The sequence below is a fragment of the Microchirus variegatus genome (assembly GCF_963457635.1).
Source record: "Microchirus variegatus genome assembly, chromosome: 3".
Taxonomy (NCBI): Eukaryota; Metazoa; Chordata; class Actinopteri; order Pleuronectiformes; family Soleidae; genus Microchirus; species Microchirus variegatus.
Window position 1 is genome coordinate 29,569,748 of NC_139804.1, and position 14,006 is coordinate 29,583,753.

At 40.8% G+C, this 14,006-nt stretch overlaps 1 protein-coding gene across 4 annotated transcripts; it reads left to right on the forward strand.

The window, feature by feature from the left end:
* The first annotated feature begins 1,985 nt into the window (after positions 1 to 1,985).
* rab4b (RAB4B, member RAS oncogene family) lies at positions 1,986 to 13,785 on the forward strand. 4 transcript variants are annotated; one of them, XM_083886327.1, is made up of 8 exons: positions 1,986 to 2,122; positions 6,800 to 6,880; positions 7,622 to 7,736; positions 8,554 to 8,616; positions 10,169 to 10,323; positions 10,417 to 10,512; positions 10,712 to 10,882; positions 11,774 to 13,785. In XM_083886327.1, exons 1-7 carry the CDS (start codon positions 2,107 to 2,109, stop codon positions 10,825 to 10,827), a joined length of 642 nt encoding a protein of 213 aa, XP_083742453.1. In that variant the 5' UTR covers positions 1,986 to 2,106; the 3' UTR covers positions 10,828 to 10,882; positions 11,774 to 13,785. The 4 variants fall into 4 exon arrangements, with proteins under 4 accessions (XP_083742453.1, XP_083742451.1, XP_083742450.1 ...); XM_083886325.1 differs by lacking the exon at positions 1,986 to 2,122 and having other exon boundaries at positions 6,700 to 6,880; positions 10,712 to 10,893; positions 11,811 to 13,785; XM_083886324.1 differs by lacking the exon at positions 1,986 to 2,122 and having other exon boundaries at positions 6,700 to 6,880.
* Positions 13,786 to 14,006: the final 221 nt, after the last annotated feature.

Sequence of the window (14,006 nt, forward strand, 5' to 3'; positions counted from 1 at the left end):
AATTGTTCTGAGCAATTATTTCCAGAGGAAAGTAGTCGTTTGTTTGCCAAAGACACTAGATTTATGCAGAACTCCCTTTACCACACATTTTGACAGTAGATCTTTATATACTGGTTGCTTTTTATGGATGACAAAAATACAACAGGCTTTTGTTATTAAAGATAAATAAATAACATCATGCTGTTTCTTGACATATTGAGGTTTTCACATCAAATAAGGTTAGACGCTGCCCATCTCATAAAAAATCAGTCTTTGACTGCCACCTTCTGGTTTGTAGTTGCACCTACAGACACTTTTAATATACTTGTATAGTAGAAACAAGCTACATGACAAGAAATACACTAAATACATTGTATGAAGCTAGAATATGATCTTATTTTGAAGATGTACAAATGTTCATAGATCTCATTTAGTATATTGACAATGGGGAGCCACCACATAGCATGTCTTATGGATAATGGAAATATTAAAGTGATGCTGTCTCAAAAAAATTAATTCCTAGTGTCCTTGTCTTTGCCTGCCACCTTCTGACCTACTGTCGCGCATACAGATTTGTTATTTATTTGAACAACAAATTCAGATCAGTTTAATCACAACATTTGCTGTACATGAACTGTTCATGTGACAAAGAATCCATTGAAGAAAACGCAACACAACAGGTATGACAGAAACAAGATAAGTGAGCATCATGTTAGTGAAGATATACACAAAATCACCATCATTCATTTAGGAAGATAGTGCTGTAAATGTTTGCTACTAACTAAGATGGATGGACGGTTAGAGAAATTTGAGAACTTCTGAAGATAACACACGATGATCCAATTCACAGTATAAACACAGCAGAAGACTGTTTATTTTCACTGTCAATTCTCTTAACGCCTAATGCTATTTTGAATAAATAAACACCAACACGTGTGGATCACAACTTCATTTTAAGCATAAGTTAGTGAATACTTGATAAATGACCAGAGGCGCAGCTTGTGAACAGGCAAGGCAGGCAACTGCTTGGGGCCCCAAGCTGATAGGGGGCCCCCGACACTCGGAGCCTGAGGGCTGTTTTTACTGAAATGTGCAGTGACCAGCCGCATCCCAGTCCCCCTTAAACAACAATGGGCGATTTGCAATGACATCTCAGTAGGAAACCTCCCTAAAGGGGCTCCACCTCACCTTAACCTGTGTGAAGTTATCGTTCTGTAAATTGGAAAATGAAGAGGATTATTTGCAGTATAATGCATATCTTTTTTTACTCAGTTTATATATGTTTTTTTCAGTTATTTACAGTATTTTATTGTTCCATATATTTATATTGTTTTATAATGTTGGTTCTTTACAGTGTATTGTATTTTTTTTATGAGTTTATATAGTTTTTAAAAGCTATTTACAGTATTTTATTGTTCTTTACATTTATATTTTCACATACTTTTTAATTACAAGGTGTTTCCATGTTATTTCATTCATTTCAAAAAACATTTTTTTTTAACTCATACATTTTTCGTTGGTTTCAGATTATTTATAACATAATGGTGATGAACACTGGTTGGAAGGGCCCCCTGGGAATTTCTGCTTAGGGCCCCTACAGACTCTAGAAACGCCTCTGTAAATGACATCAAATGAATACATGTTTGTGTAGTGAATATGATATCTGCTTGTGCAATGCATTAATTTGACCTAAACCTTGCTAATGTGAGAGGCCTCAGGCCTGACTGAAGTATTTCATGGGAAATTGGGACTAACTTTAGCTGTAGTCTGTTCTGTACTTGTTCCTTTCAATGAGTCAAACATCACTTTCTTGTGGCTGGGCTGAATCGTTGGTTTTTGCTCATTCATTCTAAGTATCTCCATGTTCAGACAGCTCCCGGGATGTAGACACACTCTGCGTGTGCATAATAAAAAAGTCACAATGTCCCAACGACACCTGAACGCCACGCAATGACGTAGCACGTAAGGACTAGCGGTTGTGGTCGGAGCGGATCAAGGAAATCTGTAGCAAGCATCGCAGATAAACACCCTGGAGAGGTGTGAACTCAGCGAGCAAACAGCTGTCAATATACCGAGACAACAACAACAAAGAGGTCCGATTGGGTCCTTCTCACAGCAAGGCTCAACATGTCTGAGACATACGGTACGTGTGTGTCGGGCAGCGGGGGTTGTAATTTCCTGTTACATTGATTCTCAGCAACGATGCTAGCTAGCTGGCTAGCTAACTTGCCAGCTCATCGTGTATTGCGTTTTGCGGTGGTGATAAACATCCTCTGCTGTTGACAGTTCATCCAAATTGACATTATCATGTTGAATGTGCTTTGGTTGTATTTACTGGCACCTGCGTTACGCCACGGTGAGGGTGCGTTGCTTCCTTTAACGGTGCCTGAGAACAGATGGTGAAACATCGTCAGGTGAAAGTTAGTCAAACTTTAGACAGAACGCCTCATTAACTGGGATTAGTGCAGGTTGTGTCTGCAGACGGTTTGTTTACCCGGGAAGGCTGAACATGAGGCAGACGGACTGACCTTGTGAGCTGCAAGGACTGTTTGTTTTTTAGTCTAAGTGTGTTGTTTTGTAAGGTTTTTAGCTCCAGGGCCTGTTTGAGGAAGTCACGTCGCTGTGACTGATCGTCCCTAATTTACCTGCACAGCAGCAGCTGTTTATACATAATCAATGAGAAAATGGAGACATGGTTGCACCTGTGTGAGAGAACTACTGACAACCAGTGCCCCAGACAGAAACTACTGGAGAAAGCACTTAAATCCTGTGTCAAGGTTGATCAATCTCCACAATGTCAAAACACTCTCCTATCTCAAAAGATTCACTTCACTTTTTATTTTATATTTGCAAATGTCACCTCTTCTTCTTTTGGCTTCTCCACAGCCGATCATCTGCCTTCATCTTTGCCCTTTCCCCTGTGTCCTCTTGTTACACCAACTGTCCTCCTCTTCACCATCCATAAACCTTCTCTACCTACTGTCACAGTAGTGCTGTACTCGTCTCCCCCCAAAGTCTATACCACTACCCTTCTTCATTCCTCAAGCATTTCCATGCTCTCCAAGATTGTTAATAAGTCTGGTCAAAGAGTCGACTGCACCCTCTCCATACCTCCACTCGTTTCTCATCTGGACCAACTGACTTTCCACTTTTTTTTTTTTCCTCTTCAGAGCTTCCCCTCACATCCTCCTGACTTATCCTCTACACTTCCCAAGGCACTATCTCCCCTCCATCTGTCTCGCTCTCATTTTCCACATCCACCAGCTCCTCAAATTACTCCTTCCTTCTTCTCAACACTCTCTGTTCACTTGTTAGTGCATTTCCTTTTCTGCCCTTAATCGCTCTAACCTGCCTCACATCCTTTCCAGCACTCTGTCTAGCCAATCAATTCTCTCTCCTTCCTTAGCCTCTTATACACCTTGCTATAAGCCTTTGCCACCTCTCTCTTTGCAGCATGTCTAGACTCTCACAACTGCCTACTTTGTTCATCTCCCTGGCTGTCCCACCTTTGTTTTGAATATCACTACCAAAATCTATTATTATCTTCTATGGTCCATAACCTTTAACCCAGAAAATCCTGTCTAAATCCCCCTTCTACTTCTTAACCTCCTTAGTGTATCCAAGTACACCCCAACCAATACCTTAAAGGTGCCATATGTAAGAATGTGGCCAAAAACGGTTACTACATTCAAATTCAAAATACCGAGGTCTTTTAGGTTTCGTTTTCTGATGTAACTGGCAACACGTGGTTGCTCGGCAGCTGAGACTCTACTGACTGCAATGATTGGTACACGGCGGTAGGTGGCGCCACATGCCAAAACATGATTTCAAAACACAAACATGATTTGCAGTCTGAAAAATATTTTTTTTAATGTAAATATTTTGGCTGTACTGTTGTTGTTGGTGAGTTCAGTTTGTTATATGAACATTATTCCTGAGTCTCTGTAACATATAAGGAGGATTTTATGGCCAGTTGCTTTAGATTTATTACATAATGCACCTTTAAATAAAATATCAATATATCAGACAATATTGCACACATACACACGTATGTTGTTAACTGTTTTGTGACTTACTGACTTCCCAGCAGTGGATTTCACAAAACTGTGAACTTGCTGTGAAGACGCTGCGTGACTTCACACCACCATCTGCTCAGCTCAGCTGTGATGTAGTTCTGTAAACGAGTCAGGGCCCACTCTGTTGTATAAATATATATTTTTGTTTTTGCATCAGTAAAAGTTGTCGTATAAGACAACATATACGCCATCTCAGATTTATTTGTGAAAGGCATCTGGTAATGAATTTATTGCAGTAGGATGAGAATTCCCATTGTTAGGACTGATAGTGGTGCTAGCACAGTACGTTTGCCACCATAAACCTAGTTGTGTTGAAATTGTACACCATCGGTTCATCATTCTTTACAGTCACACTCCTTCCATCTATTTTTATTTGTTCCATGTCTCCCTCATTTCTTGTGTGAAACTCCATCCCAGTGGGCAGCATTTGTGTAAAAGTGCCTACACTAATGGAAGCTGTAATAACCATGTATTGATTTCGGTCTCAATGTCTTCTTCTGTCTCTTCTCCTGATGGGCCAATGGTGGAAAAGTATTTTGAACATTAATGCTGCATGAATTTTTCACTGAATCCAGCTTCTCTTGGAAGAATCACCTGCTTTTCTTTGTGATGCATGGTGGTTAACAAAATACTCCACCTCTTAGTACCTTGGATTTTTGGGAACTCACTGTCTACCGCTTTATCCTCTACATGAGGGTCACGGGGCACCAAATTACTATCTTGATTAATTGAAGTAGTAATCTTAAGATTATTTGATCATGGAAATAGGAGTTGGTATAATAATATGGTCAGATTGAATAATTCATATTTGTTCTAATGTCTTTAGTTTCAGTATTCTACGTCTGTCTTGTGCTGTTTTGGTGAGTAAACAAATGAAGTCACTGAGGCAGTCCTTTACAGAAACTTGAAGTGTAACTACCCTGTGATATTAGTCAATAGAGGACACACAGGCAAGCATAACCCTCAGGTAGATCTGGATGAGTGTTTAGTGTTGTCACAGTGTAAGTGAATGCAGATATCAGCACGAGTCTAATACCTCAGGCGTTATTTAATATTTATGTGTACAGAATACAGTAGACTGAAAGGCTGCCTCTTAGAGGACAGTATATTCCTCCCTCCTCATTACTTTGACATATTGACAATTTAATTGATGTTTGTAGATCTCGCGTGGGAATATGTGTAACGTTAGGGAAGATGCTGAAAAGCTGAGGCAGGCTTTTAAAACGGATCGTGTTTGCCTTTGAGTCAAACTCAGCAATTTGTGGTTGAGATGTAATGCCGATGGGTGATGCAGGACCGTTAGTGCTAGTTTGGGCACCTTTTACGTTGCTGTTCTATTACCATGTGTTTGTCCTCCAGCTTGTGAAGCTTGAGAAAACACCCTCTTCAACAAACAAAGGTGCAACATGAACTGAACTGTTGGTGCCGTGTGTTTGGGCCTGTTGGTGATGGAAGTGTACCTTTGTAAGCCTTGAAAAGCACTGGCACAATTAGGGGGAATGTCACTCGGGAAAGAACTAAAGGTTGATCTCCTCCACCTGTGTTTTTTTAGATTACTGTTGTTAACCTTGTGTGGAGCTGAATATTCAAATGATTTTCACCACCCAACAGGTACTCTTAATCTTAACACTGGTGACTAATCATTTACCAGACAGGCTCTATTTGCAAGCAGAGCAGGCACTCACTGAAGCATAGGCTTCATCCATATCAAATAGAGCTGCAACTTAGAGTTATTTTCGTAATCGATTAATCTGTCGATTATTTTCTCGATTAATCTATGAATGTTTTCGTCCATAAAATGTCAGAAAATGTTAAAAACCGTTGATCAGTGTTTGTCAAACCTGGAAATTATGATGTTCTCGAATGTCTTGTTTTGTTCACAAATCAAAATGATTCAGTTTTAATGATTTTTTATTTTTTGTTATGTGGAGCAAAGAAACCAAGAAAATATTCACATTTAAGAAGCTAAAACCATCAGAAATCTGGTTTTAATAATGAAAAAAGCTTCAAACCGATTATCGATTATCAAAATAGTTGTCGATTAATTTAGTAATCGATTAATAATCGATTTATCGTTTCAGCTCTAATTAAAATGTAGATTATTATGTTTCCCAAACCTGGAAATAGTAATATTTTCAAATGTCTTTTTAATGTCCACAAACCAAATCTATTCTGTTTTTCCACACTGAAACAATCGCTGAGAAAGAATAGTGAAATTGGTGAGTTCCCCTCTGCTATCACATTGTTTCACATCTAATGGATCCTGCTTTGCTGCCTACGCTCGTATGTAAATGTCTCTTACACTATCTTTGGTCACTGCACACACACACAGACAGTCTTGCAGGGTCAGGGCCCCAGCTCCCATTGAGGTTGTACTTTACGCAGCAAGAGACCACACTATCAAACAGCATCTGTACAAGCAGCCAGCTGTGGTCTTTCAATCTCAAATTGTGATTCACTAAACCTTGTTTATTAACGCTAAAGCCCTGGCTTTGCTGTAGTCACACACGACGTGTTATCACTTCTACAAGGCTTCAAACCAATTCATTTCCATCACAGATAAACATGCATATTTAATTAGAATCATAATCATGGTCGGCATGTTATACAGATTACATGGGGTTGCTGAATACTGTCGTTGTACTTGCTCTGTGGGATTAAGAGGAAGGCTAAGGATTTGTCTCCAAGGATGGAAGTGCAACGAGATCCTCCTCTGACTTTTGATGTTGCATTGATGCTTTCAGACTTCCTGTTTAAGTTCCTGGTGATTGGCAGCGCTGGAGCCGGTAAATCCTGCCTTCTCCATCAGTTCATTGAGAACAAATGTAAGTTTTCCTCCTTTTTTAAAGCCAAATGGACATGGTCATGAAATTAGTTTAGCAGATTTTGTGCTACGCATAAATAAACCCCTATCGTTCTACTTTGAGGTTATACATTCTGTTTCCTCAAAATAAATGTAACGATTAACTTCTGTGTGTTGTCAAACTACAGTAGATAATGATTAAACCAGCAAGATGTAACGCTCCACAGTTCTCTGGTCTGGCCCAGGATCTAAAATGAGAATAAATGCCAAACTCGGCCAAGCACGGGTGAAGTCGGCAATATTCAGCTGCTACAGGCAATTGCACCAATAAATCTTGATACGTTTTATACACTGTACCTTTAAAAGCCTCAGGTTTGCTTTTAGGAGTCAGACACATGCAAATTAAAACACAAACTTGTATTAATTAGATTAGAGGCATGTGAAGTTCCTGGGCTGTCAGTGGAGAACTAAAGGGAGTGCAAGTTGACAGAGTAAATCTCATCTCGACTCCTTCTATTGTCTAATGTGGAGATGTGTTTGAAGATCAATCGGTGTCATCTCTGAAACAAGTGCAACACATTGTGCACACATTAGAGATCAAATGTAAGAGACTTACAGTAGAGTCAAAAGTCTCCAGTGCATCTGTTGGACAAATGGTAGAGGCATCTTTTTATTGAACCACATAATCTTGTGATAAGATTTCAGTCTATTATGTACTTTCTATATCTTTTCATTCTTTTCTATCGGTATGTTCTCGTTGCAGTTAAACAGGACTCTAACCACACCATTGGCGTGGAGTTTGGTTCCAGAGTGGTGAACGTCGGTGGAAAGACGGTCAAACTGCAGATCTGGGACACCGCTGGGCAGGAACGATTCCGGTAAAAAACTATTTGCCAAGAACACATGGTGTTGTCAGAATGTCCACTTTTCAAACAGCAACCATAAAGGCAGATTTCCACTGGACGCGTTACGTGGCACTGTTCTGCTTCGACCTCTGCCCAGCGGCAATCCCCACCGGGCGTGCTACAGCAGCGGCGCGGTGCCTTGAGAGCCAGCGGTATTCACGGAAGATCACACGATAATCTCGAACAGACGCGAGTTTGCGAGATCCTGAGATAGATTGTGTGTATAAAGGAAACAACAACACAGCTTCTTTCATTCACCGACGTGGAAGAACTGTTGATCTGGTGTCATAAATTATTTTATGTTTCTCCACTTCAACAATCAGTCTCTCGTCGTACATTATGACTCTCCGAGACTCTCTGATCAATTGACTGTTGACCTGGTAGCACCGGTCACGATGTAATGTTGATGTGAAGTTGTGATAGACCTGCGTATTGTGTTTTATTTTGAAAGGGGGGCGGAACTGTTTTACTTTGAGGCTGTGTCTGACTTCCTGTCTTGTGCGATCTGCTCTGTTGAAATTTACGCGGTTCAGCAGCGGCAACGGCAAAAATAGAACTGCTACCTATCGAAAGCGCTTCGGCGCAGTGCGTCCGGTGGAAATGCTCACATTGATTAGAATGGAAGCTATTTGCAACGGCGACCGCACAGCTGAAGTGCCGCGGCTGTTAAGCGTCCAGTGGAAATCCGCCTTTAGTCCATGCTGAGGAAGCAACACATTTCTGAATTTTTAATTTTATTTCACCGGCTGGTGCGATAATGTGGATGGATGATTCTTCTTTCTCTCCACAGTTCAGTCACACGCAGCTACTACAGAGGAGCAGCTGGAGCACTCCTCGTCTACGACATCACCAGGTAAAACAATCAGTGTTTTTCCGCTCATTAGTCAACATTTACAAATGATTCCTGTTCTTCTCCATAACATGAATCATTTGTTAACCTCAAAACTCACTCAGTCTGTACAATAACATGTTCTCCTAACAACTGGACTCTCAGTGATAGCAATGGCTCCATGTTTGTAATAAATAATATTTAATAATAGGAGACATGAATATCCTGTGAGAATCCACTCAGTCTCACACTTCTATCTCACAAGCTTTGTGCTGCATTAGAGTGGTTGCGAAATCGGTGAATGTAATATAGTTTGTGTTTGTGTGAATTATGGTCTTTTCTGGAGTAGAAAGGGGATGAGTGCAGAGTGGCAGGAGTTGTAATGTTGAGACACCATCTGTCAGGCAGTTCATCACAGAAAATGTCACCTGAGGAAGAAAACAGTGAAGAGGGATCACAATAAGGAGGAAATGGAGGAAAACGTGAGTGTCAGTGGGAGTCTGGGAAAACATGTATCAGGTTTCACAGGTGAAAAGGTTACGCAGGAAGATGGACAGGAAGGTAGATGAAGGTAGAGAACGTGTGAACCAGATTGCAGTCATGTGTATGCCTGAGGAGTTGTGTCGTCATGTGTTTGTGAGAGCAGCTGCTCGACATATCACTGCTCACACCGCGCTGACCTGCACCCTTCTGCTCACCTCACTGGCCTCATGTTACCATGGACACCAAGGGTTCTGCTTCCATGGTGACCAATGGCGTCAACGCCAAGATGTTTTCCATTAAAGTTACTTCTGTCTCCGTGCCACTACCAGATCACTTGTGTTGAATAAGATTTGTTCAGTAATTTAATCCTTTTTAAATTGATTTGCCGCCCAGTCTCATGAAATCATGTCATTTTGAGAGGCTTTTTTCAGCATGTTAGCTTTAAGCAGGCCTACTCCTGATTTAACATTGAGCTACAACCGTGTCATAATGTGGTATAAAACACATTTTCATGTAAACAAATGACATATTTCAAGTAAGATAAAATAAATGAATCGACTGGTCTCAACCCGACTTCATAATGAGCATATAGTAACCTTCAGCAACGTCTTTGCAATACATTTGGGAGATGGTATTAAGCCCTGGAAATCCCCTGCTCATAGTTAGTAGGTTTACATCTGTTTGTGTCTTGATATTATTTAAGGAAGGGAAGTAAAAGTGCACAAATGAATTGAATAAAGTGAAATAGAACTGTGCACTGTACTTTAAACTCCAATACGGGTGCTATACTACTCCAATAGACAGGGACAGCGGATGTGCGCACACTTCTGTTTATACTACATTGGCTGTTTGTATATGCAAAAACATTCACCCATGCAAACACACGGGCAGATGGTGACTTCTCCGTCACACAGACTCTACAGGCTTTTGATGAGAAAATAACACGAGCGTGACGTATTTCAGAGAAGGGCTGGGAGTTCTCAAATCAGCCAGTATCACTTATTATTTTGATTTAATGTTGGATAATTAACGATTATCAGTGTATTTTTGCGAGGGAATCCTCAGCTCCCGTTTTTCTGATCCCGTCTTTCAGCCGGGAGACATATAATGCCCTGACCAACTGGCTGACCGATGCACGGACGCTGGCAAGCCCCAACATTATCATCATCCTGTGTGGTAACAAGAAAGACTTGGATGCAGACAGAGAGGTGACCTTCCTGGAAGCCTCACGCTTTGCTCAGGAGAATGGTAACGCATCACACAAGTCTTTATTTGCTTGTATTGCTTGGTTCTTGCGTTTTCCTCTTATTGATTGTTTCTTGGATTTCTCTTTCTGTGAAGAGCTGATGTTCCTAGAGACCAGTGCTCTGACGGGAGAGAATGTCGAGGAGGGTTTCCTGAAGTGCGCTCGCACCATCCTCAACAAGATAGATTCAGGTACATGTCATTTGTTTGTGTAAGAGGGTGAGCATTCGTGAGAGTGCACAGATGTTTGTGATGTCATGTTTGCTTAGGATCCTGGTGCTTGGGTGCATTAAACTCTGAGGATCTACCATAAGTCAGCGTGTCAAACTGAACACATCCCCCATTCAGCTGTCAGGACAAATACTCAACTTTTTTTTTTTTTTTGACAAAGGCGAGTTGGACCCAGAGAGGATGGGTTCAGGTATCCAGTACGGAGACGCGTCGTTGAGGCAGCTGCGACAGCCGAGGGGCAACACCGCACAGAATAAGCAGCAGTGTAATTGCTAGGGGTCGGAGCCCCACACCCACCTACAGACCCACACAGACAGGGCACCCCCTACAGGTCAGTGGTGTGTCCTCAAATAAGAGATGGGGTCTGTGCGCAGAGTGCAAGACGGGGGTGTGATGTGTAACTACAAGGGATTGGGACAACTTGAACTTCACCTGCTTATAGTTTACTTAACTGTGACCTAACCCTAACATAACCTCTAAAAATTATATTGATCATAATAAATTCTTATTAATAACAAGAATAATTATATTTTTAAGAATATTTTTATTCTTTCATTTTGCTTGGTTTGGACAACTTGAAGTTTTGCTCACTGCTCATGGTTCCGCCAACCTCTCTTGCAGTCTGCAGATGGATGCTATCATCACATCAGATGGTACTTTTTAATGAGACGCTTAAAGCTGCAACATGTAACTTTTGGTGTATGTTATTGTCCGCAGTTGTTATTCTGACTTAGTTTAGTCTTTGTGATCAGAAATTCTCACCTCTACTATCGCAATGTTGCTAATGCTTCCGTCTTCGTCGCTCCAACGGCCCTGGGCGGACATAAAATCCTTCTTTTTCAGTGTATTCAAACTTCTATTACTCAGTGCCAGTAGCACTTAGACATATATTCTGCCTATGCCTATTCTCCAAACTGTTCAAGAACAGCTTTTCATTTACTGTGGGTATACCCTTTTTTTCGGGGTTTTAAGCAAAAATTACAGGAATGAGAAGGAGTTAAGTTAAGTGAATAATTTCCTGTGTGCAGCATTGGAAACCACCATTTTTTTAACACTGCTGAGCTCGACTCGTATGTTTACTCAACATTGCATGGCCTCATTTGACACCGTGTTAAATTGAAGGAACAATTGTTGACATTTAAAGGTTACTCACTGCAGCTTTAACCCTGAGGTTTATTTTTATATGCTTAATTGAAATCTCGTTTTTCTTTCCACCTCTCAGCACCAGGTGTTTTTTGGTGTGTGTGTGTGTGTGTGAGTGAGTGAGTGTGTGTGTGTGTGTGTGTGTGTGTGTGTGGACCTCCTTTCTACCGTGTCACACACCTTGGATCACCTGGATGAGTGGTCATGGAGACCACTGCAACCCCTGACCTCTGGTAAGAGGAGCCACTTCTTACCTGAGGGGTTTAATCTTTGCACCTGTGTCTGGACTCTGGACATGGAAAACCCCTCAGTGTAAACGCACTGAGACGATGAAGACGAGGATTCCTCCTCTTCAAACATACAGTTTCTCAGTCACTTGCCAGACTAGGACCAGTCACGGGTTGTGTGTATGGGCTGCCCTAATGTTGTTGTTTTATCCCTGTTATTTCGCCCTGGTTTCGGTAACAGCTACTGCTTTTTGCATTTGCACGTCAGTCTTTTGTAAATTATTCTTTTTGTGCATATTCATTGTTGAGGCTATATCCAGACAGGATTCACCATTAGTTTGACCCACACTTTTACGTTTTAACATTCATGAAGGCATGCATTGACTTTTAGCTTTTTGTTACCTATTTAATTGACTGTAATTCTCATAAGTTCAGCCTTTTTTTTGTTATAAACAGTTGAAATTCAATTTAACCTGACCAGATTTATGTTTGGACAAGGTTTTGGCCACTAATACATGGAAAAAAAGGTTAGTCCGTCCTGATGTAGAAACCAGGAACCTTTTTAAAAAAAAAAAAAAACTTAAATGCATTGTTATGATGTAGCGTATTAGCCTTAGTGATATACTTGATATTGTGGATCTACAGTATATTATTTCCAGTGAAAAGTCACTCCATTTTTGAACCATATATGACAGCACAGAAAATGAACATTTTAACCCAAAGGCCCCAAAGTCTGTAGATCTGTGTCATCAGATTTGTCAAAGTCCCTGTGACTCTGATCCCAAATCAGTATTGGCAAAAACATTATATTCCTCCATCTGCTGGGACGTTTTTCTCCCTGACATTGTTTGGTTTCACACCGCTCTTTGTGCACACGCTGCGTAAGGCGACATCACAGGAAACCACAGTTGGTTTTTCCTCAGTGCCATGTTTAGAAAGCCGTGCTGCCGCCCACCCAGTTCCCTCATCGAGGCTCGACATTTAATCACAAAAGGCTGTAACGGCATCTTGAAAACAGTCAGGAATTTTAACCTGCTCCAATTAGCTTTCACTCTTGTTGGGCACAGAATTGGCTCCGCTCTGCCGCAAAATATTCCCAACGCAGATGTTTCATCCTCTGAGCAGAGAATGAGTTGCACCCCCCCCAAAGATAAACAGGGAATTTCCACTCAAACATGGTTACCTCTCTGTGTAACACTGACTGTATGGTTTTTTTGTTGCCACTGGATGAGAATTGGCGTTGCCCTACTGTTACTGTAAGTCAAAGCACTGCTTCTGTCTGAACCACTGAGAGCAGTTCACACTGATGCAGCCAAGAGGAGATCAGTGTATGTGTGTGTGCGTGCATCCTCCCAGACCGAAGCGTATGTGAGTCAGCACACTGAAGGCAGAGAGACGTGGTGAGTGGCGCAAACACCAGTGAGAATAGGATTTCAAGAAACAGATGGTCAAAAAGAATATTGAATAGTGAGTTTGTCTCCCTCTGCAAGTGCACTTTTAAATTGTTCTCTTTTTTTTGTTTGTTTTGTTTATATGATGTAACTATAGAATTGTAAATTTTATTTCGAACTGTATACTTAAATAAAGATTTTAATTGTAGATGTAATCATATCTTACTAAACAACAACTGAGAGTCTTTAATTTTCCTTTCACCCGCTGTCACGAGGCTAAAGACAGAGAAGTCTGTCATCATCCACAGTCGACTCATCTAAATGATGATGCCCTTGAATCAGAATTGAGCTTGATTATAGTAAGTGCTCGTCCTAAACAGCCATATGATAAAACATTATTTTCTCACTTAAATGTGTAAATGCAATCTGACTCGGTTGTTGCCTAGTATCTAATGTTATATAATCGACTTGAACTACCAACTCCTGTACATTTCAAGCAACCTATGCTGTAAATAAGATTTGTCTATTGTAGGTGAATGTTGCTTATTGATTATGCAAAATCCCAGTAAACTGCTTGTTTTTTCAATTAATACCTTTCACTTGTCTTTCTAAATGTGTCTCGTCTCAACACTTACCAGATGGGGATCAGGATTTATAGCACCCATGCAGTTGAAACCGTGTCCATGACTCATTT

Bases quoted from the DNA above. Each gene is read 5' to 3' on its own strand.
- rab4b (XM_083886325.1), top strand. From the start codon at position 6,745: ATGGAAGTGCAACGAGATCCTCCTCTGACTTTTGATGTTGCATTGATG. The intron at 6,881-7,621 runs GTAAGTTTTCCT...TTCTCGTTGCAG, and splicing joins TCAGTTCATTGAGAACAAAT to TTAAACAGGACTCTAACCAC. The intron at 10,513-10,711 runs GTACATGTCATT...TTTTTGACAAAG, and splicing joins CCTCAACAAGATAGATTCAG to GCGAGTTGGACCCAGAGAGG.